General features: G+C 48.1%; 3 protein-coding genes across 3 annotated transcripts; all 3 read right to left on the bottom strand.

Moving 5' to 3' along the window:
- Positions 1-922: 922 nt before the first annotated feature.
- Positions 923-2934, bottom strand: LOC147965889 (aspartyl protease family protein At5g10770-like). Its single transcript, XM_087528483.1, has 2 exons — positions 2559-2934; positions 923-2451 (listed from the first exon to the last, which is right to left on the bottom strand). Exons 1-2 carry the CDS (start codon positions 2731-2733, stop codon positions 1166-1168), a joined length of 1461 nt encoding a protein of 486 aa, XP_087384609.1. The 5' UTR covers positions 2734-2934; the 3' UTR covers positions 923-1165.
- A 3888-nt stretch (positions 2935-6822) lies between these two features.
- LOC147965888 (uncharacterized) lies at positions 6823-8273 on the bottom strand. The gene is made up of 2 exons (XM_087526984.1): positions 7777-8273; positions 6823-7657 (listed from the first exon to the last, which is right to left on the bottom strand). The coding sequence occupies exons 1-2, from the start codon at positions 8201-8203 to the stop codon at positions 7125-7127; spliced, it is 960 nt and encodes a 319-aa protein (XP_087383110.1). The 5' UTR covers positions 8204-8273; the 3' UTR covers positions 6823-7124.
- Positions 8274-9697: 1424 nt separating this feature from the next.
- On the bottom strand, positions 9698-14243 carry LOC147965887 (protein-tyrosine-phosphatase IBR5-like). The gene is made up of 5 exons (XM_087528482.1): positions 13862-14243; positions 11835-11934; positions 11089-11146; positions 10886-10992; positions 9698-10290 (listed from the first exon to the last, which is right to left on the bottom strand). Exons 1-5 carry the CDS (start codon positions 14099-14101, stop codon positions 9971-9973), a joined length of 825 nt encoding a protein of 274 aa, XP_087384608.1. The 5' UTR covers positions 14102-14243; the 3' UTR covers positions 9698-9970.
- Positions 14244-22764: the final 8521 nt, after the last annotated feature.

Genomic DNA, 22764 nt, shown 5'->3' with positions numbered 1-22764 from the left:
GTACAGAGCTGAAGAAAATCAGCTATAGCGCCCATCAGTGATCTGCTCTTAAATTAAGAACGTTAGTTAATATACAATCTCAGTTCAATCTGAGTTATAGATTCCTCGCAAGACACAAATTCAGTTTGTTCGTCTGAAACTTCACTTCAGGCTCCTTGTTGCTCGGCTACTGCCTGCTTTTTCCAGCATCACACGGCAGACCACATTGCACTCTAGGCTATGTGTTGGTCACCTTTCATCCGCGGCTGCTCGCGCTCAGCACTGCGGCTTACTTGGCACGTCATGCAGCAGCCACGAGCTCGACGACGTGGTGCCGCCACGCGACGGTGGCGGCCGTGGCATTGTCAGCCGCTCTTCCCTCTTGCGGTGATATGCGGCAATGGCAGCAGCGGTCACCATCTCATCCGCAATGGAGCTACGGTTACGCAAGGTAATGGCGATGACGAGAGAAGGGCAACGTCGAGCGATCGACGACGGCGAGTAAAGGATCGATGTCTTCTTTCTGAACTGGGCCTCATCTTTTGTAACTGACCATATACTCCTACTTCACTGGATGAAGAACAGAGCAGGATGTAGGGTGTTACATCTGCACGGTAGCCTGAATCTATGCAAATAATGTGTCTCTGACATGAAGTAATCTAAAGTGTTTTAGCCCTTGGTCCAACAACTATCGGATGTCCCCGGAGATACCTTCGTCGAACAAGCAGAAGGGGTCCCTCTGATATCGACAAGTTCAGCATCGACAACCATCCCCCAACAGGCTAACATCCATCCGGTCTAGTCCACAATGACTTTGGCGCCGCGGCTCCCGGGACGGCTCAAAGTCAGACTCCGTCTACACTCCCTCCTAACTCTCCACTAGTCATAAACCCATCATCACCCGTAGCTCGTCGAGTCACTGACCGCGACACACACACAAAAATCCAACGAACCGCGTCGAGCGTCAACACGCCTCTGGTTAGCCCGTTATTATTCCCCGACGAAACCGTGCTCCATCCACCAACGAAAGAACCTACGTCATCCTGCCATGTATATTCGTCTACCTTCTCCTTTTCGTGTACGTACATGTACTCTACATGCGGTATACATACCAAGTACGTATGTATGTTTATACTCCTGCTAGTGATAGGTTTTGTAAGAAGTGGTCAAAGAATGGATCAGTGGATCAGCACGCGCCGGGCATGAACCCGACGGTGCCGCCGTCGAAGCGCACCGCGAAGGAGCGCTGCTGCACGTTGCCGAGGATGGCGGCGTCGCCGTCGCCGCCGTTGGGCGCGAACGCGAGGCACCCGCTCGACAGGATCCCGGGGGCCTCCAGGGCCAGCGTCGCGCCGCCGCTGAACGTCAGCGCCACCGTCGGCAGCGTCACCACGCCGTACCGGCTGAAGTCGTAGCAGGTGTCCAGGATCCCGTTGGCGGGGGCGGGCGGGTACCCGTAGGGCGCGATGGCGCCGCGGAACGCCGACCGCAGCGCCGCGTACGCCGTCGGCGGCAGCCGCGTGATCACCGTGCCCGTGTCCACCACCGTCCCTCCCGCGAACGCCGACGCCGGGACGGCCACCGGCTGCCCGCCCACGCTGATGCCCGCGAGCATCACCATGTAGAACGTCGGCGCGGACCACGCCGTCAGCAGCCCCGTCGTCGCGAACCCCGACGCGCTGCTCGGCCCGCCCAGCGTCAGGTACCCCGCGGAGCTCGGCTTGGAAGGGAGGCAGTAGGAGAAGACCCCGCCGTACGCGCCCGACGCCTGCGACTTGAGCGACATGGCCTGCCGGCCGAGCGCGAGGAGCCCGTCGATGCCGGCGAACAGCCCCGCCTGCGCGTGACCGCAGCCGAAGAGGAACGTGCCCACCGTGCTGCCCGGCGTCAGCGCCAGCGTGTCGGAACCGTACACGCCGGTGGTGTTGGACCCGTCGCCGTAGCTGACCACGTACCCGCACTGAGTCCCCGAGCAGCCGGCCTGGTAGATCCCAAGGTCCGAGCACGCGCCCGCGCCGCACGGCACGGCGGAGTAGGTGGACGACTTGGCCGGGTCGAAGAGCTGGTCCCTCTGGCTGTAGCACGCCGGCGCGGCGCAGGGCTTGCACTGCACCCACGACACGTCGCTGCCCGTGTCCACCTCCATCGTCTGCGACACGCCGGGCGTGCCCAGGCTCACCGTCACCACGTACTGGAACGTGCCGACGCCCATGGTGGTCGGCACCGTCGCCGACCTGGAGCCGGCCGCGAGCTGCTGCTGCCGCTGCTGCAGGCCCCCCTTACTCGCCCCCCGCGCGCCGCCGCCCCCCGACAACCGCCCCTGGATGTACTCCACTCGCCGCTGGTCCGCGCGTTGCACCTCGGCGAACGACGGGGCCGCCACCGCCGACGCCGCCGACGGGCCGCACGGGCCGTGCCGGTGCGCCAGCCGCAGCACCGCCAGCGTGCCGTTCCCCTGCCGCGGCGCGATCACTGGAACCGGAAAAGATCCGAGCCAACAAACGAATCAACAACAACTCTCCCGAAAGCTACTAACCAGCTCTCTCAAAAGTCAAGAAAAGCAAGCGCAGCGGCGCTACCTGGGCCGGGTTCGTCGCAGGTCGCGCTCGACGCGGCGAAGCTGGCGGTGGAGACGGTGACGTAGCCCGCCGCCCCAGCGGCGCCGGCGGCAACATGGCGCGGCAGGAAGCAGAGGAGGAACGACGACAAGAGGAGGGCGCGGCGGGCCGGGGAGGCGAGGGGGGAGGAGGCCATGGCGCGCGCGTCGGCTCGGCTGGGGCCGGACGACGGGGACAAAACGCGGCGCCTAAATAAGTCAGGCGGACTGGTTGGGGCGCGCCCGATTCCTTGCACCCATCACGCGGTGGAATTCTGCCGTCCTACGGCCGGGTGCGTGCGTGATCGTGCCGTGCCCGCTCTTTTCCACTCCCCACGAAGCATGCAGAGCTTCTGAAGGCGACGTCACGTAGCAGAGTCGGGGCGACTCGTCTTCCTCTTCCGGTACGATCCCAACGACGGCGGACGGTGGTTGGCTGCTGCGTGCGCGTCCGGTACGCACGCACGTATCATCGCGCACTAGGCGTCGCGTGGACCTTGGAGCCGTGTGTTTCTGTACGTGCTGTCTACCGAATCGTGGCAGCAGGTCCAGCAAGATGTCAACTCGTGGACTAACCTGAGGAGATGACTGATGACATGTCCTCTTTCACTCTCGAGCGGGTGAGATGGCGAGCTCGCGGCCTACTGATCATGATCAGATTCGTTTTGAGTGAGGTGAGGCCTCTGTCGAAAAGAAGACGCAAAGCTGAGGGGTACAACGTAACGGAACTTTGGGGGGCCTTTGTTCCCTGACGGAGACCTGTATCTGTACCCACCACCATCTTATTCTTGCGGGTCCGCGGATCAGAATTCAGAAAACCCGGGGCCGCGAGCGTCACAAGGCCGATGCGCCCGGTGCCGGCGAAGGCGTAATTCGCTTTGCCTCTCCTCGTCTCCGCCTTCTGTGTTCGGATACGAAGACACGGCTTGCTTCGCCTTCCCTTCGCCGCAAGCGCCTCGCCCCTGCGGTGAAAACATGCCGTGGCGTTGCGTTACAGCATGGCTGCATGCAGTGGTGGTACATGGCCAAACACCCAACGGCCGGGGTACGTGGCTAAGATTGATTTGGCTACATGTTTATTTCAAAAAAAAAAAAAACGTTCCACTTAGCTAGGTCTATAGGTGGTGGAGATAGCACCCAGGGTTTGTGCGAGCTGCTGGGTCACTGAAAGCCGCGGGAGTCCAATCGTATGCTCAATGATCAATACGATAAAACGGTTTCTAATATAGCTGCCAAACTTGTGTTCCTGGTAAGGAGCACCGCAATCTTTTCTACGGGATTGGACGGTTTTTCCCAGGGTCCAATTCATTCTGCTGTCAGTAGGCTATCGCAAATCATTTACTTGCTGTGTCTCAAATTATAAGATGTTTTAACTTTTTTCTAACCGAATGGATATAAAGGCGTTTTAGTGTGGTTTTCACTCATTTCAGTTCGTATGTAGTCTGTATTTGAATGTCCAAAACATATTATAATTCGGAACGGAAGAAGTGACTTCTGCAGTCACACTTTACCTATGTTAGGCATCCTTCTGGTCGCTGATTTTCAATTTCGTTAGCATATTTTGTTATGCCGTCATGATGTGAGGTTTGAAAGAAAATAAATCTTGAAAGCGCTAGCTTTGCTAGGACTCTGGGTTCATTTGCAAATCTAGGAGCACTTGTACTTTCTCTTTTTTTTAAATGGAGACATAAGATTTGCCTTATTTATTAATTTAGAAGAGAATAGTGTTTGTGTTTATTTTTTGTCGTTGGCGGTAACCCAATGTCTTGCCTCGAGCTTTATGGTGTTGAACAAGATTAAAGGTGGAGCACTCTTGTGGCGTAAAACCTAGGAGTTCCTCTCATTTTAAAGGGTCCACTAATGAGCATGGCAACTGATGTCATAGTTTTTCTATTGGACACACACAGACACACTTGGCAGAGAGTTTAATTTATCAATCCTTCATGGGATATTATAAGTGCCAATAGATGATGTCCAAATGCCCAAGATGAAGCCAATCATTCACCTAATTTCAAAGCCTAAGGGGTGAAGCGGCAGTTGAAAAAAGGCGCATCCTGGACTCATGTTCTCTTTTGCAAAGAGAACAAAGTCCATAATTTGGCCAACTTATCGGCGGTCCAAATCTGGTTTTGGATGGGCAACCACGCCAAGAACTTTACTTTAGGTTGAGCGCAAGCCTTCCAAACCGTGTGCATCATACCGGAGTAGATTGTGCCCAAGAATTGCGCAGAGTATGCGGAAGCCGACGTGCATTGGCCATTAGCCGTGTGCTTCCAGTTGTCATCTTGGCATTTCCTTTAAGGTGGAAATCACCAATAAGCGCCCAAAGAGCAATGAATTGAGGGAAGTGGGCCATGGAGAGCATGCTAGCCATATTTATTTTGGAGACCTAAGCGTTCTCATGAAGTGCCTCCGCGCCTTTCAATTTTTGTGTGAAGACGCCTCAAATACGAGGGGAGAAATTTCCTTGGGCTTATGGTCATGGACCCAAGATGCATCCCAAAAGACGGTGTTTGCTTCATTGTCGACGGTGATAATTGTGGAAGCGTAGAAAATATCAAGATCCACTCATCACAAAAACTTCCCATTCTGACCCATGACTGGGTTGGCTCTTTCCATTCATACATAGGCCATCACAATCTTAGGAGCACTTGTATTGGTCTCCTGCAAAGCTAACCATTGGATGTCGCATTGATGATATTCTTTGCTAGGGCGTATTTTACTTTTGCTTGTGGGTGCAAGGGCGATACATGTTAGTCATCTACTCCCTTGTGTCGGGTTTATAAGTCGGACACGGATTTTTAGATCTTCGGTTTTTTAACAAAGGAAAATTTTATTGACTTATAATGAGATATTGAGGACATACAAGCACAGCGAACACACTTAGGATACCCAGCCAACACCAACGCACCCATACAACGGATCACATAGACAAAGAGCAATGCCATACAAGACTGAAGTTATGCCTAGGCAGAAAACTCCTGAAGTGATCGACGAAATGCACCAACGACCACCACGGCCCCAACCATATCATGACAACACAACTCTACGAGCCATGCGGTAGCGGGTGACAGATTTGTATCTAACAACACCACCACACGCCTTCTCTTACTTCACGGTCCTCGCCTGTGGCAGCCACTGGTTGGCCAACATACCGAGGAGGAGGAATCTTTTGTATGGTAGGACAATGCCTTCGTTAGCAATTCCCGACGCCACGGCCGCACACATATCGCCTCGTGTCATTGTGTGTAAACGATGTGGGATCCCGTCGCGCAACAGACACCACACAGCTAGAGGAAGCCTTCCCGCGATCGCGGGTCTGGGGCACACGGGGGCTAGCATCGCCACATGACGACGGGGAAGCACAAGGTGATGGATCCTAGGCACATGACGTAGACCGGTGACGGAGGGTTGAGGAAGCCATAAGATTGGGGGAGGAGACGGGACAAAAAAGGAAGTTGGATCGTCTCCCGCCTCTAGGCAGGCAGGATGGCGGCGATGGATACTTTTTGGGTGACAGTAGCGGGGGCTTCCAAGGCAAATTTGTGTTTTGGTCCGGGTCTAATTTTTAGGTCTTTAATTTGACTAGCGAAACATATATGTGCAGCGTTGTCAAGATCAGAATTCATAAACCTGGGTAGCGGTTGTAACTTACTAATTGTTTTTTTAGGAAAATGACTTACTAATTGTTGTTCCTTGTGCCAGCAAAGGTGTAATTTAGTTTTGGTCGTAGTCTCTGTCTTCTTATTCAGATACTATTAAAGAGGATCTGAAGCCCCTTTGAGAAGGCTTTTTTTAGTTAGACAGAAGAGCTTCTTTAGATTGTGCACATACTTGCACTGGAGGTTATTACTCTCTCTTTTCATACATGCACAATACCAAATATATAAAATGTGAAACTAACTCTTATGATGAATCTAATGATATACATTCTAGATGTAAATGTTTTTCTTCACAAACTTAGTCAAGGTTTTGGGGTTTGACTTTTTTCAAAAAACCTATATACATTACATTATAAAACAGAGGGAGTAACTTGCAGTGGAGATATCATTCAGTTTCCTGCTACCAGACCAGTGGGTCAATGAAAGCCATAGTTATTGGTCCAGTTGCACGCTGAGAGTGTTGTTATACCAACTGTCAGCTTACAAGTGTACCAAAAATCTCACACAAGGGCTAGAAGAACCAATATACTCCATATTTTCACGGATCAAATTCATTCATCCTGCCACTACGCTACCGGGCACACATTATGGAACGGAGGGAGTAGTATTTACATATTTATTCGGAGAAATTTGATGGAACATGTGCCTTACAATTAATTATTTTTCATTGCTCAGATAAACCTCCCAAAACATACACTTCCACGCAGCCCCTGACCAGCAGGAACCCTACAGCCTACAGGCCATCCAAAAGAAAAAAAAGATACGTACAAAAATAACAAAAATAAATAAATCACCACAGCTGGCAAGTCAAAGAGGCGAAAAAACAGACGGTCGTCTCATCCGATCGTAGCATCGGACACGTCATCAACGCATGCAGCAGCAGCGTGTCACAATCCTCTGAACATCAGCGGCCTCCTGCTCCCGAACGCCATCTCCCTGCGGCCCATCTCCATCCCGCAATGCTTCGGGCCGCCCGACGCCGGCACGCCGCGGCGCGGGCGAGCTTCGGCCGCTGCAGTGCTGCTCGCCACAGCTTCCCATGGCGACCCCGACGGCGCGGCCGCGGCCACGGCCACGGCCGCCGCTCGCTTGTACTTGCCGGACCACTTGGCCTGCACGTACCGCGCGCGCCTCCATGGCGGCACGTGCATGCCCGCGCCCCGGATGGACTCCGCTGCCGCCGCGCACATTGCCGCGGCCACCTCCTTGAACGTCTCCGGCCTCGCCACGAGCACCGTGGGCAGGGCGAGGAGGAGCTCCTGGTACTCGGCGCTGGGCCTCGCCGTCTCGAACTCGGTGGCGAGGTTGACCTCGACGATGTACCGCGACGTCGACGCGCCGGCTGCGATCACCACGTCCACGTACTCGTGGCTGCCCGCCGGCACGCTGCTTCCTCTTTCCCACGACGATCTGCAGACACCTGCGTCGACAACAAAAATGTCAATCTCTGTTGCTTAACACTCTTGAGTTCGACACGAATCTAGAACGCACTCTAAAATCGACTGGAGAAGTATCTCAAAGCAAGGCAAGGGCACTCACCGGCATCGAACCCTCTCGCACGGAGCCGGGCGGCGACGAGCTTCCTGACCGCTTCACCGCCAGCGACGTTCGGCCCCGCACCGACGACGGCGCGCTCCGCCTCGGCGCGGATCCGCGCCGCAGCCGCGTCGGCCGTCGCATCTGCCAGCGCCGTCTGCAGCGCGTCGACCCACGTGGTAGCTACCGGCGGCGCCACGGCTTCCTTGGCGACGGCGTCCTCGCCGTACCCGTTGTAGAACTCATCCACCAGCTCCACCAGGCCGTCGTCCTCCTGCCCGGAGGCGGACGGCGTGGTGCCGCCGAAGAACGGGCCGCGCAGCCGCGCCCTCGCCGCCTCGTCCAGCGCCGCCGTGGCCTTCTTGTACGACGTCGGCGAGGACCCCATGATCGGCGGCTCCGGCGGTTGCTGTGACGTCGGAATAAGCATGGAGATCGGGCTCGCCGCCGCTCGTGCGTTGGCCACCAGTTTTCCAAAGCAGTTGCAGGTTTTTGGAGTAGCGTGTATCCTGCACGGGGGCGGGCCGTTTCTATATATGTTTCGGGTAGGTGCGTCTAAGTTCGTTGTGCGCGGTTTGCACGTCCAGGTTCAGTGAATCTGGCGCGCATGGAAGCCGTGCTTGCGTTGGGCATTCTCTGGGTCGCCGCATCGGGTTTGCTTACCACTTATGGAAGCTTCAGTGAAAAGCACCCGAAAAAAAAAAAGCTTCAGTGAAAAGGATACAAGTGGAGTAGTAGCTTAGTCCATTGGTGCGTCCAGATACATTACATGCTACTGCGTGTTTTTAGCAGGGTGATGAACTGGAGTGATATTCAGGATATACTCCCTCTGTCATAAATTACTTGTCGTAAAAATGGATGTATCTCGAACTAAAATATGTCTAGGTACATTCTTCCTCCGTTCCTAAATGTAAGTCTTTTTAGAGATTCCACTACAAACTACATACGGATGTATATATACATATTTTAGAGTGTAGTTTTACTTATTTTGCTCCGTATGTAGTCTATAATGAAATCTCTAAAAAGACTTATATTTAGAACAGAGAGAGTACATTTTTGTGACAAATAAATTCGGGACGGAGGGGCTTCTGCGGAAAGCCTGAAAACAATGTAAACTCTCCAAAATATGACCTGATTCCGGAGTTCCTGGTACCTGGGATGCAAAGTAGTATCAACATATCCTTGTTCAGATGGTCTCTTTCCCAGCTCGAAATGTGCTTGGTACTACGTTTAGATTCATGCTAGCTGGTCCAGAGGCGGCCTTGAGCTTCGCTCACGGCGTGTCGCCAGTGAGTGCACAAGGAAAACAACGTCAAATTTCCAAAGGACTGGTGTGCAATTTCTAATTTCTGTAAGGATTGTCTAATTAGGGTTGATCGACTTTAACATATGGCCTTTGCCTTATCCGGAAAAAAGAAGTTGCAAAACTGAAGATCCTGATGATATATCAAATTAAATACTCCATCAAGTTGCACAATGAACGGTTGCGTCCTGGCCCCGCAACTCTTTGGTCCCTGAAATTAAAGGGTAACCCAACAGCTTTTGGTGAAGGCAAAGGGGCAGTGACCGCGATGGGTAGATACGGGGGTCATGGTGCACAGGGCTGTGGAATCCGCGTATAACGATGTTCCATGTTCGGAGCACGGCCTTGCGGCCGCGGATCCTATGGAACAACCCTTTGGCTGTCGCCACCTCAACAAGTTTTTGGAGCGGATCGATGGCGATGACAAATAGGGTTGACGCCGAAGAAACATTATCAGGCGTGTCGTACTGCGTAAATTAAAATTGTCACCTGATCCGGACAATTTCAATCGTCTGGCTGCGGCAAGCTCGAATGCACAGCATAAAGCGCCCAAAGTTAAGTTATGTAGGTACAGAAACATGTGCCACCAACCACAACCATCCCCGAATGCACCCGAAGTCATGCAGGTAACAGAAATAGTATAAGCCACCAACCACAGGTCCACAGCCATAGTGAACTGCCGAGTGCCAAGTCTACTGCCATATACTGTAAGATATAACCCCAAAGGTTTGCCAGGACCATTTCTCAATCTGGTGAAAGCTAAACATCCAATGACATATTCGATAGACCCACGCACCCATACCAAGTGAAAGCTAAACATGCAGTGACATATTCGATAGGCCTAAGAGTAACATGCATCCGTCCCAAGTGATATGCGACATGTTAAAAGTCATCTTAAGAGCTGTCCATCTGGTTATCCGTCGAAGCTGGGGTGACTGCGCCATTGCTGATCCCTGCGGCGGGACCAACTCCGACTCCCATTGAACCCTCGGCTCCGAAAGTGAAGTTACTGGGAACATTGTTTGGGCCGGCTCGCTCGAAAATGGATGGCACAGGAGTCTGGTTGAACGCAGGCACTTGGATGTCACCTGATGGTTGTGGGAAACCAAATCCAAGTGAAGGAAATGACTCGGTTAGAACCGTTGTCTGAGCTGGTGAGCCAGCGCTGGGTCCAAAGAGCTTCTGTTCATACTCAACAAGCTGACACTGAGAAGCTGTACAGAAAAGGGTTACAGTTAGCTTATGAAAACACATTTGGATTGCCCATCGATCCATACAGTTTGAAAATGCAAGAAAAAAGTTTATTGGCTGTAGTTGCTCAACTAACAGATGACTAACTTGACTGTAGTACTTTTTTGTTAGGAGAAACAATGGCAAGGACTTGATGAGAGAAAATATAGCCAAGTTTATTGTTGGAAAACAAGATTAATCTGCATAACAGGTTATCCATAGCATTCCCAGAGTCTTGCAATGAGAAAACTAACTAACAATGCATGTATTAATCTAGCTCCTTAAAATATTTTCAAGCATTCAAATGACAACCCATACCCTGTGCTGTAACAAAAAGGCTACTCGAGTTTATCTTACAACACCAATTTCACTAGATAAGTACTACTAATGATACATTCAGTTGACAACACATGTGTTGATTGACTAACATGGATGGTCAAATTTATCTCACCACATCATTTTCATTATGTATGAGTAGCCGCTGTTAACATTCAAGAAAATTACGAATGGTTGATTGGCAGATTTTTAAATACACGAGAGGGATATTAATTTGCTCACTAGACAAGGATATACAGTTACCTTCTGTTATTTGGACCTGTGGCCGTCGATCTTTTACCCACTGGAGAGACGGTGCAAGTCTCCACCCTCTAGACTTCATCAAGAAGGCTGTCACCACAGCAGCTGACCTAAAAAATGTGTTCCAGGGAAGTATTCACCAATCAGTAATATGTCCAGATAGTAATCATCAATCAATCGCAATAGTGCTAACTACAAGCAAGCACCTGTTTTTCCCAGACATGCAATGGACAAGAACACGTGAAGCCCCTCTTTCACATTGCTCTGCAATAGCGGAGAAGGACAAGATTAGACAAAACATCTTCATTGACAGTATGAGCGCAAGGAAATCTCCTAGTTCGGTGATGGAGAAGAAAAATGCATGATGTTCCTATTTGGTACTCCATTTGTCAATAATATAGATGAAGAGTACGAGGAAGGAGAGTGGAGTGCATAGACAGTATGAGCGCAAGGAAATCTCCTAGTTCGGTGCTGGAGAAGAAAAATGCATGATGTTCCTATTTGGTACTCCATTTGTCAATAATATAGATGAAGAGTACGAGGAAGGAGAGTGGAGTGCATAGACAGTATGAGCGCAAGGAAATCTCCTAGTTCGGTGCTGGAGAAGAAAAATGCATGCTGTTCCTACTTGGTACTCCATTTTGTCAATAATGCAGATGAAGAGTACGAGGAAATCGAAGGATTAAGAGATTGAGTAGAACTAGTTAAATCGTACTAGGATCTAACTTCTTTCTTGACAAACATAAAACAAAACTAAGAGCAGCAAGGCTTCAAAAGTCATGTTTAAATGATTATGGCAATACGCAGCATTTTATAAGGCTAAAATGTAAGAAATATATGCTGGAACAAAATAAAGCAACAATGTCAGGGTTACAGGGTAAAAATAAAGGTAAGCAGTGACAACATTCAATCTATTCCAGAACAAAACGCTGAAAGCATAACATGACAATACCTAGAAACTGAGTAGCACCATCAAAATCCAATGTTTTATCGTCTTGGAGGCAGTGGTAAGTGAATGAATTCCGGTAAAGATTATGGCAATCCGGCACAGTCTGTTAAACAGCACCACTGTGAGTAACCTTCAACTTAAAAATGAAGCATGGAAACAAACAACAGAAGATAATGCCAGCATGCTAACTTCTGAATGAATAGCAAAGGACAGGTACACTGCTATATACCAATAACTGCAATATTGATTTCCATAGTTTATGAGAAGAATGTATTAAAGTGAGGATAGCTACACAAGAACTTCTTAGGCACAACTAGTTCGTTCATGGTTTTTCCTCTTCCACACCTCTCCATGTTTCCTGCTAGCATGATGAATGGTTGATGGTGGAAAACATATTTGTAAGGTGTAAAAAATACGAACACATACAGCCAATTCTAAAATAAATAGAAGCAGAGAGAATCAATATGACTGTCAGGCCTGCAGCCTTGCAAGAGAAATTAACCTTATAGAGAAAATAACCGGCAAAACTTATTGATGAGCATATCATCCATATAACAGCAATATTGATTATGTAATTCAAACAAGAGTTAGTTGTCAAGCTGACCTATTTTTCATGACAAGCTTAAAGCAAAAGTACGATTGTGGATTTGAAGCAAACCATCCTACTCATCCAATCTCAATAATTAAGTTGAAACCCCTAAAAACAAAAATATGACCTGATTGCAGATTTAATCCCATAATAATACCATATGAATTACTACTCACACCTATCCCTTCAAATTATATTTGCCTCTTCCCACATCCTTGCTCCTCCCACTTCCCCACGCAACCATCTAGAAGCTTTGCTTCACCTCGGCACGTAAATAATAACAGGCTCTCGACAGCGTCTAAGGCCACTAGTCCCACCAGAGCACAGAGCATGGCACAAGCAGATACAGCATAGAAGCTTCGCCTAGGCACTGCATGGAGTGCAACCAGCCACTGCCAGCCGTGAGATACTGTTCTACTTTTCAATATCATAACATGAAGTGTGTGACCTTGAGTGCTAATCTTAGAGAAAACAGAAAAATATTTATTTAAAAATCATGTGAACAAGTATGATCTGAACAAGACATTTAATGTCATGTCCTATTGTTTTGCTAATTTCAGTTAGCTGAGGAACACCTGAAGTGCCAAAATATGGGTATCATATAAGAAAAAATATATTAGATAGTAATTAGCACCAGATGTTATTAAAAATATATTAGATAGTAATTAGCACCAGATGTTATTCCTCAAATTTCAGTGGTCAACTGTGTACCCCTGATTCCAATCAGTGAACAGCACCTTTTTCCCATATAATTTTCAATCAAGCACTACACTCTAAATTTTTTCCCCATTTCGGTCTTCCTATTTGATATATGGTTCAAAGAAGATATATATGGTTCAAAGAAGCCACTCATGCTATTTGTTTTCCTTTGCACCTAAGGATACTCCTGCACATTAAGCATTACCTTTTCTGGGAAAATAATAATTATGTTATGAATTCATCATAACTATCTTTCAAAACAACTTCATTACACTGCTTATAATAAAATAAAAGCAGTACCCATACTACAATCAAAACCTACCAAAATAACCTTTGAGGCAAGTGTAATGATGACAAATTAACTACTAAAGAAGTAGGCCATAGCTCATAAGTACCCACGATCACAAACCCTTGTACCATTGTGCAATACTCGCATCAAACCATCCCTCCTGAAGATTTTATACGAGCAACGGGATTGGGCTAATGCTACTAGAAGTACTGGATACTATATTCGCCTCCTCAACATCTAATCAGCACGCCAGGCAGACTTACACCCCTCGCATCACGCTTGAAGCAACCCTACCGAGTCACCAAACCCTGGGGCAAAACCCCACAGAAACGAATGTCGCGCAAAAGAGCATCGCGGATCCACGCCACCACACTTCTCCGACCTCACGGCGCGGAGACGATCGAAACTGAGGAGGAAGGGGGCTCGGGAGAAGGGGCGGGGCACATTACGCACGTTGAGGATGTGGGTGATGTTGAGCGTCTTCAGGACCTCGGAGCGGGAGGCGTTGTCGTAGCTGCCGAGGAAGAGGAAGCCCTTGAGCACCTCGGAGGGGAAGGCGGAGTCGACCCTCGCCGGGGCCACCGCGTCCGCCGCGGCCGGCCTGTGGCCGCAGACCCCGCATATCTCCCCTTCCTCGCACTTGTGGTAGTGCCCGCAGACCCCGCACGGGTTCTCCCTCTCGCGCTTCCTCATCTCCCTCCGGCCGCCGGCCGCCGCGCCGCGCCGCTCGATCTGCAGGTGTGGGATCGCCGCGGCGGCGTGGGTGCCTTGTGTTGCCCTTGGGTGGGAGGAAGCGAAGCGGAGCGGGGTCCGGTGGCGACGCGATTTTATTTTGGTTCCGAGTTTTTTTGTTTGGATCGGATCGGCTTACGTCTGCGTTGGTGTGAGGACCGGAATACCAGGAATTCTCCGATCTATTCTGAATTTCATTAACGCCTTGTTCGGTTGACATGGATTTAGGAGGGGTTTGGCAGGGTTTGAGATAGATATAATCTTCTACAAATCAAAATCCACCCAAATCTTCTCCAATCCTCTTGAGAAGAGGTGTAACCGAACAAGGCCTAAAACAGAGTAATTCGAGGGCTTGTTCTGCTACAATTTTGGGGATCGGAGCCAACATACCCTGCCTTACCAGATGAACTAGGGTTTCTAACTATGCTATGAATTAGGAAAAAAATGACTTGTGTTCCCTCACGCGACTCACGCTACGTATACTCCTTTCCAGCTCAAGCAGTAACTCTCCCGACGGTCACTTAACAGTTACAACATAGTAAAAAGGTTTAAAACTACTGGAGATCGGCGAGGAACCATCCGAGCCGTTGGATCGCTTGAAACGCCATCTTGTCATCTCAGCTGTTGCTTGTTTGAAGTCAGAGTTGGTGTCGATCTTCTGTATGTCCTAGGTCCAGGGCCTGACAATGCCGTCGCCATGACAACCGCCTTGTCCTCGAGGCGAAAAAGCTTCTGACCTGGGAAGGTTTTGTTGAGGAAGGCTGCATCTTCCCAAGTAGCATCATCAGGTGCGAGGCTCTCCTACTGCACTAAACATTGGCCAACCGGAGTCTTGTTGTGTTGAATCACCCTGCGGTCCAGCACAGCTACAGGAATAGTTTTGACATATCCTTATGTGGTGACCAGTGGAACGTGCGGTAGAGGCACAGCTTGATGGTCTACATGTTTCTTGAGCTGGCTGATGTGAAACACTGGGTGATTGTTTGTGCCCTCTGGTAGATGCAGCTTGTAGGCAACTTCTCCAATTCTTTCCAGAATTTTGTAAGGCTCGTAGAATTTTGAGCTCAGTTTCAGTGATCCTCTGAGACCAAAAGCATTCTGTCTGTATGGCTGGATCTTTAAATATACCATGTCTCCCACCTCAAATGCTCTTTCTGTTCTGTTTCTATCTGCAAAATGTTTCATCCTGCTTTGTGCATGTTCCAAGTTAGCTTTCAGCTTTTGCATCATTTGCTCCCTTTCTGCCACTGTTAATCTTGCTGTTGGAGACAGGGTTCTCTCTACAGCAAACTCTCTCACTTGAGGTGGTTTGTACCCATATAATGCTTGAAAAGGAGTACATTTCAAAGAAGAATGGTAACTGATATTGTACCACAATTCAGCTAAAGGCAACCACTTCAACCATTTCTTTGGTTCTTGGAACATCGTCCCTCTCAAATATGCTTCTAAACATTGATTCACTCTCTTTGTCTGACCATCCATTTGAGGATGAGAAGATGTACTGAATCTGATCTTCACACCAAAAGCTTGGAACAATTCTTGATACAAATTGCTTGTGAAAATGGTGTCTCTGTCAGGAACAATGCAGATAGGCAGACGATGTAGTTTGATGACATTGTCCATTAGAGCTTCAAACACAGTTTGAACTATGAAAGGATGTGCGAGAGGTATGAAATGGGAGTACTTGGTCAATTTGTCCACCACTACTAGAATGACCTCTTTTCCCTGTGAATTTGGTAATGCAGTGATGAAATCCATTGTGATGTGTGCCCAGGCCATATCAGGCACATGATGTGGTTGTAGCAGTCCAAGAGGGTGAATGTGTTCAACCTTGTTCAATTGGCAAACAGGACATTGGCTGACAAATTCCTCTATGTGTTTCTTCATGTTGGGCCAATAGAACACTTTCTTTAATCTGTAGTAAGTAGCTTTACTACCAGAATGCCCTCCCAAAGCAGATGAATGGAATGTCTGTAACAACTATTTCCTGAAATCAGTGCTAGCTCCTACATAAATCCTGTTTTTGTATTTCAGCAGTCCCTTGTTTAGAGAGAACTTAGGGTTTTGATCAGTATCAACAGCTACTTTCTTTAGTAGCTTATCATTGTCCTAGTCCCCTAAATAACTTTGTGCTACATCTTCAGTCCATTTAGGAACCACCACAGTAACAGTATTGCATTGCGTTGCTTTTAGTACCTCCTTCCTGGACAATGCATCAGCCACTACATTTTCCTTTCCCTTTTTATATTCAATGGTGTAAAATCATACTCCAACAACTTCAATAGCAATTTGTGTTGAACACCTTCTGTCAACCTTTGAGTTGTCATGTATTTCAGAGACTGTTGATCAGTTTTGATGATCAACTTGTTTCCCCACACATAATATCTCCACTTTTTGTGTGCTTCTAGTATTGCCATTGGTTCTTTCTCATAAATTGATTGAGCTACAGACTTGGGCCCTAAACTCTTGCTGAGATAAACCAGTGGTTTCCCTTTTTGCATGAGTACAGCTCCAATCCCTGTTGCACAAGCATCAGCTTCTATAGTAAATGGGACAGAGAAGTCTGGTAGTGCTAACACACGGCAGGTTGGCATTGCTTGCTTTAAAGTGTGAAAAGCTTGTTAAGCATATTCCCACTGAAAATCATCTTTTCTGAGCATATCATGTAGAGGTCTACATATTTTTCCATAATCCTTCACAAACCTTATGTAATATCCTGTTAAACCCAGCAACCCTCTTAATTTTGTGGCATTATCAGGTTCTGGCCAATCCATTACATCCTTTATTTTGCCAGGATCAGTGGATACTCCTTGATAAGAGATCACATGCCCTAGGTAATTCACTTGATTTGTTGCAAAGGTGCATTTGGACATACAATTCATGTTTTCTCAATGTGGCAAAAGTTATTTCTAAGTGACCAATGTGCTCTTCTAAGGATTTGTTGAAAATGAGCATATCATCAAAGAATACTAAGATACATTTCTTCTCCTCTGGTTCATTGATTTCTTCACACACACTGTTCATTAAACCTTGAAAAGTACCAGGTACCAGGGCCACCAGATAACCCGAAAGGTACTACATTGTATTCATAATGTCCCATGTGTGTTCTGAAAGCTGTCTTGGGAATGTCAGCAGTGGACATTCTGATTTGATGGTACCCAGATTTTAAATCTAGTTTGGAGAATACCTTAGCTCCATACTGAAAGGATCGATAAGAGGTGTCTAGAGGGGGGGGGGGTGAATAGACTCTTAGCAAGAAAAAGTTGCAGTTTTTAATTTCTTTAAGTTGAGGTGGAGTTTTAGCACATGTTTAAACATTCACAATACATATCAAGCATGCATGACAAGAGTATGTGAGTAGCGGAAAGTAAAGCATGCAATTTGCAAGAATGTAAAGGGATGGGATTTGAGTGTGCAAATGCAATTGGAGACACGGAGATTTTTGGCGTGGTTCCGATAGGTGGTGCTATCGTACATCCACGTTGATGGAGACTTCAACCCATGAAGGGTAACAGTTGCGCGAGTTCATGGAGGGCTCCACCCACGAAGGGTCCACGAAGAAGCAACCTTGTCTATCCCACCATGGCCATTGCCCACGAAGGACTTGCCTCACTAGGGTAGATCTTCACGAAGTAGGCGATCTCCTTGCCCGTACAAACTCCTTGGTTCAACTCCACAATCTTGACGGAGGCTCCCAAGTGACACCTAACCAATCTAGGAGACACCACTCTCCAAAAGGTAATAGATGGTGTGTTGATGATGAACTCCTTGCTCTTGTGCTTCAAATGATAGTCTCCCCAACACTCAACTCTCTCTCTCTCACAGATTTGGATTTGGTGGAAAGATGATTTGAGTGGAAAGCAAGTTGGAGAAGGCTAGAGATCAAGATTTATGTGGTTGGAATGGAATATCTTGACCTCAACACATGAGTAGGTGGTTCTCTCTCAGAAAATGTATGATGGAAGTGTAGGCATGTTCTGATGGCTCTCTCCACGAATGGAGAGTGGGTGGAGGGGTATATATAGCCTCCACACAAAATCTAACCGTTACACACAATTCACCAAACTCGGGTGGGACCAAATAATTAAACTCGGTCAGACCGATTTAGTTCAAAATGTGAACGTTAGGTTTTTCGGTGGGACAGACATGTCAACTCGGTGGGACCGATTTCATTAGGGTTAGGGCATAACGTAATCTCAGTGAGACCGATTACACAAACTCGGTGGGACCAATTTTGGTAATAAGCTAACCAGAGAGTTGGTCAGGCAAACTCGGTGGGACCGATTCGCTAATCTCGGTGAGACCGAAACATTACGAAGGGGAAACAGAGAGTTTGCATTGCGAACTCGGTGGGACCGATCGCTCATCTCGGTCGGACCAAAACGTTATGAAGGGAAACAGAGAGTTTGCAATCCCCTATCGGTGAGACCGAGATTTCTATCGGTGAGACCGAAGTGACTAGGGTTTGTGGCAGTGGCTATGTCAAGAGAACTCGGTGGCGCCGGATAGAATGTTTTGGTGGTGCCGAGTTTGACTTTTGGTTTGGGACATATGTGGATATGAGAAAGTGGTTGAGGGTTTTTGGAGCATATTACTAAGCATTTTGAGCAAGCAACCCATTAAGCAACACCTCATCCCCTTTTAATAGTATTGGCTTTTCCTATGGACTCAATGTGATCTTGGATCACTAAAAGTAAAATGTAGAGTCTTGAGCTTTTGAGCTTGAGAAAATCCTTTGTCCTTAGCATCTTGAAAGGGTTCCACACCCTCTTGTCCATGCCACTCCATCTGTTGAACTTGTCTGAAATATTCTAGATAAAAACATTAGTCCAACAGGAGATATGTTGACATTAATTACCAAAACCACCAGGGAGCACTTGTGCTTTCAACCTCCCCCTTTTTGGTAACTGATGACAATATACATCAAAGCTTTAGATAAAGATATAGAGAATAACAAGTAAAGCTTTGGAAAGACATGTAACATGCATAGGCTCCCCCTACATGTATGTACTCATGTAAATATGGAATGTAAGAGCATGTGAATGCATAATCATGACAGAGCAAGCAATGTGTTACATGTATCTTGGCTATATGCATCAGAGCAAATGATATGAATATATGAAGTGTAACTTCATGTTCATGATTCCTTCTTGCAAACAATATGTATATTAGCAAGAAATCTTCATGCAGATGAGTGTGATGCATATACTTACCTTGTGGTCTTGAGCTGGCTTAGGAAGAGACGAACCTGAGTAAACAAGGTTAGATAACACAGATACAACTACTAGACGGAGCAAACCAAAGAGCCACAAGAGTACCAAGACTAGGATGACATGTGGAGTGTGAGTACTGGGTACTCTATTGGATATAGACATGTCCCCAAAGGTAAAAGATATCACTACTGCAGGATGCTGCTAACGCGACACTACGATCAGAGACCCTTTGAGAAACTGTGTGCGATGCAATAATTGTAAACGGTGCTGTACGAAAACCGTTAGAAGTGATGCAAAACGTTTGCGATGAATGATACATCAAACACGGTTCATATTATAGTTGCGCGTGCGATGAGGGGCATACGGTTGATCTGTACGAACTGTTTGCAATGAGACAGAACAACCGAAACGGGCAGGCAGATCAAGGTGTGTGCGATATACGGCATACAATTCACTCTGATGAACCGTTTGCGATGAGCGAGGTGAACACAAACGATTTGGCGTAACAAGATGTGTGTGATACCCGGCAAACAGGTCGGTAATCAGAATTGTGCGCGATCATTATAGACAACCCATACGGTCTTTTTTTGTGAATTGTGTGCTCGTCAGGGCACACAGTTCAACAAACCAACCTGTTGGCGATAATGTAGAAGATCTCTGTCGAATACATATTACTAACCGTCTGCAATGAGATTGAGAGGATAAACATAGATATATACAGTCTGCTTAATTTAGTCCTTCTTCTTCTTGTTGTTCTTGTTGGATGGCCCCGTGACATCGTCTTGGCGAGGACGCTTCTTGCCGCTGACCGTTGGCTTTTTGTCGCTGCCGCCGTCGTCATCATCGTTGCTGTCGTCGTCCTCCTCCTCCTTGTTCGACCATTCCTCCTCCTCATCATCGTCGTACTCTTCTTCATCCTTCGACGGCTCCTCGTCCGCCTGGTTGTCATATGACGACTCCGGAGGCGGCGTCCCTTCCATGAACCGGATATAATCGAGGTCTAGGCTTGACGCCGGACTCATGGAAGACGAGCGGGATGATTCCGATGTTGACCTATCATCGGGCGCCAGAATGCTGGCCGAACTGTCGTCCTCGCTATAGCTCGACATGGCTACAAAGTGTGTGCTAGTGTGTAGCGTGGCCTGCCGAGGATGATGAAGATGGTGGACACTTAAGCGGGGTATGCAGAGAAGAGGAACTGCCAATTGAAGCGAGGATTGAAGCGGGGGTTGACGTATTATCTAACCACTGATATAATCAACCGTAATTATTTGTACCAAGTCGCTCCAAATTCCCGGGGTTGCGCAGGACTCCTATTGGCTATTTGGCTGGTTTCCTTTTTCAGGACAAAAACAAGGAACGCGTTTTGGGATTATGCACCGGTACCGGTATGAACGGAGTAGGACAGTTGGAAAGCAATACGTTGAGCTCTTCTTATTGATAAAGCCAGTAATAATCAAACTAGAAAGGAAAAGAAAAAAGACAAAGAAAAATATCTGCACAAATCTTCGTGTAACATCAATGGCATATATAGGACCTAGATGTGCATTACTTAGAGCACATCTAGATGTGCTTTAGCAATACTGTCAAACAAAACCCCTAATCATCATTGCAAACAGCGCATAGAACATGGCTAATGACACAACCACAACTACACATGCTAGTTCCTTCTTGTCTCTTGCCTTCATCTATTGCCTGTGATTGATTCTTTCTTGCTTCATCGTACTGATTGTACATTCCAGATCAGCCAGTTTCTTCTTCAGCTTTACGTTATCTTCTACGAGCTTGGTGATAACACTCCGCGCCCTACCATGCCATTCTTCATCCAGCTAGTTAACAAAGGCACAAGCCTCATATCCCTGCCAATGTTAAATAGTATTCTGGATGAGCGGTGGCATTAACTGAAGTAAAATGATGAACTTAATTAGCACTAACCTCTAAGGGGCAACTGAGAAACCGCCTGCCAATGTCACCCTCCGTGAATACATGTCGAGCGAGAGTGTGCCCGTGCACACAACTCAGCTTTTGGTACTTCTCGGTGGCGCAAAACTCGGAGTCGAACTCGTGTTGTGGGAGTCCGGAGTCAAGCTCCGGATCCGGCGGCATAGTGCTTTCCTCGGGGGGGGGGGGGGGTCATTCAGGACGGATTCAGCAAGGAGACATACTTTGGACATGGTAAAAAAGATTAGGATAGATTGGAACCTGACAGGACGATTTGGATCCGTAGTACACCTGCCTTCTGATGACCTTAGGCAAGTTCTCGGCGGCGACCGCCATCGTGGCGGCGATACGAGTAGGAGCAGCCACATCGAAACCATCAGCACCACTCGTCCGCATTCCCCCAATGTCAGCACCACGCGAGGGAATTTTGAGGCTATGTAGGGATTTGGGGGAAATGGGGAAATTATGGAGATAAGCTAACGGCCGGGAACTACTAATGGCACTATATATATGTTGTATACGGCACATTGTTTGTACATGTCATTTTTGTTAGGTATTACAATGTCACACACAATTTCTGCACCAAACCGTGTGAGAAGACAACGTAGGTTAGACACGGTTGCCATTACATAACCGTATGTGATGTACTACCCTGTCCATATAATTGAGTTACGGTGAGATACCGTGTAAGCAGCCGCTCCGCGGATATCCGTAAAAAACAGTTGCTCTGCATATAGAGATGGTGGCGGCGGCCTAGGCAGCGGCTACCGGAGAAGAGGTCAATCCTCGATCGGTGGGCGGTGGCAGCATCATAGGAGGTCAATCCTCATTCTGTGGCGGGAGATAGGAGGAGCTCAACCATCGAGGTCGGTGAGGGAGTCCTGGACTAAGGGGTCCTTGGGCGTCCGGCCTGTTATCTTTTGGGCCGGACTGATGGGCTATGAAGACATGAAGGCCGAAGACTATACCCGTGTCCGGATTGGACCCTAATTGGTGTGGAAGGCAATCTAGGCGATCGATTATGAAGATTCCCTCCTATGTAACCGACCCCATGTAACCCTAGATCTCTCCGGTGTCTATATAAACCGGAGGGCATAGTCCGGATAGGACAGATTCAATACCATATACTCATAGGCTAGACTTCTAGGGTTTAGCCATTACGATCTCGTGGTAGATCAACTCTTGTAACACCCAGATTCATCAAGATCAATCAAGCAGGAAGTAGGGTATTACCTCCATAGAGAGGGCCCGAACCTGGGTAAACATTGTGTCCCCCGTCTCCTGTGACCATCGATCCTAGACGCACAGTTCGGGACCCCCTACCCGAGATCCGCCGGTTTTGACACCGACATTGGTGCTTTCATTGAGAGTTCCACTGTGTCGTCATCAAAAGGTTTGATGGCCCCTTCAATCGTCGATGATGACGCTATCCAGGGAGAAACCTTTCTCCCCGGACAAATCTTCGTGTTC

Source organism: Triticum urartu, chromosome 6A, assembly GCF_056163025.1.
Source record: "Triticum urartu cultivar PI428250 chromosome 6A, HENAU_Tu73, whole genome shotgun sequence".
NCBI classification, from domain to species: Eukaryota; Viridiplantae; Streptophyta; class Magnoliopsida; order Poales; family Poaceae; genus Triticum; species Triticum urartu.
The sequence above is the reverse complement of the archived record's forward strand: the minus strand, read 5'-3'. Positions and strand labels throughout refer to the sequence as shown.

Coding starts and splice junctions, on each gene's coding strand:
- LOC147965888 (XM_087526984.1), bottom strand. CDS start 8,203: ATGCTTATTCCGACGTCACAGCAACCGCCGGAGCCGCCGATCATGGGG. Junction 7,658..7,776: donor TGCGAGAGGGTTCGATGCCG/GTGAGTGCCCTT, acceptor TTGTCGACGCAG/GTGTCTGCAGATCGTCGTGG.
- LOC147965887 (XM_087528482.1), bottom strand. CDS start 14,101: ATGAGGAAGCGCGAGAGGGAGAACCCGTGCGGGGTCTGCGGGCACTAC. Junction 11,147..11,834: donor TGGTGCTACTCAGTTTCTAG/GTATTGTCATGT, acceptor CCGCTATTGCAG/AGCAATGTGAAAGAGGGGCT. Junction 10,291..10,885: donor ACAGGTCCAAATAACAGAAG/GTAACTGTATAT, acceptor TTTTCTGTACAG/CTTCTCAGTGTCAGCTTGTT.
- LOC147965889 (XM_087528483.1), bottom strand. CDS start 2,733: ATGGCCTCCTCCCCCCTCGCCTCCCCGGCCCGCCGCGCCCTCCTCTTG. Junction 2,452..2,558: donor CTGCGACGAACCCGGCCCAG/GTAGCGCCGCTG, acceptor TTCCGGTTCCAG/TGATCGCGCCGCGGCAGGGG.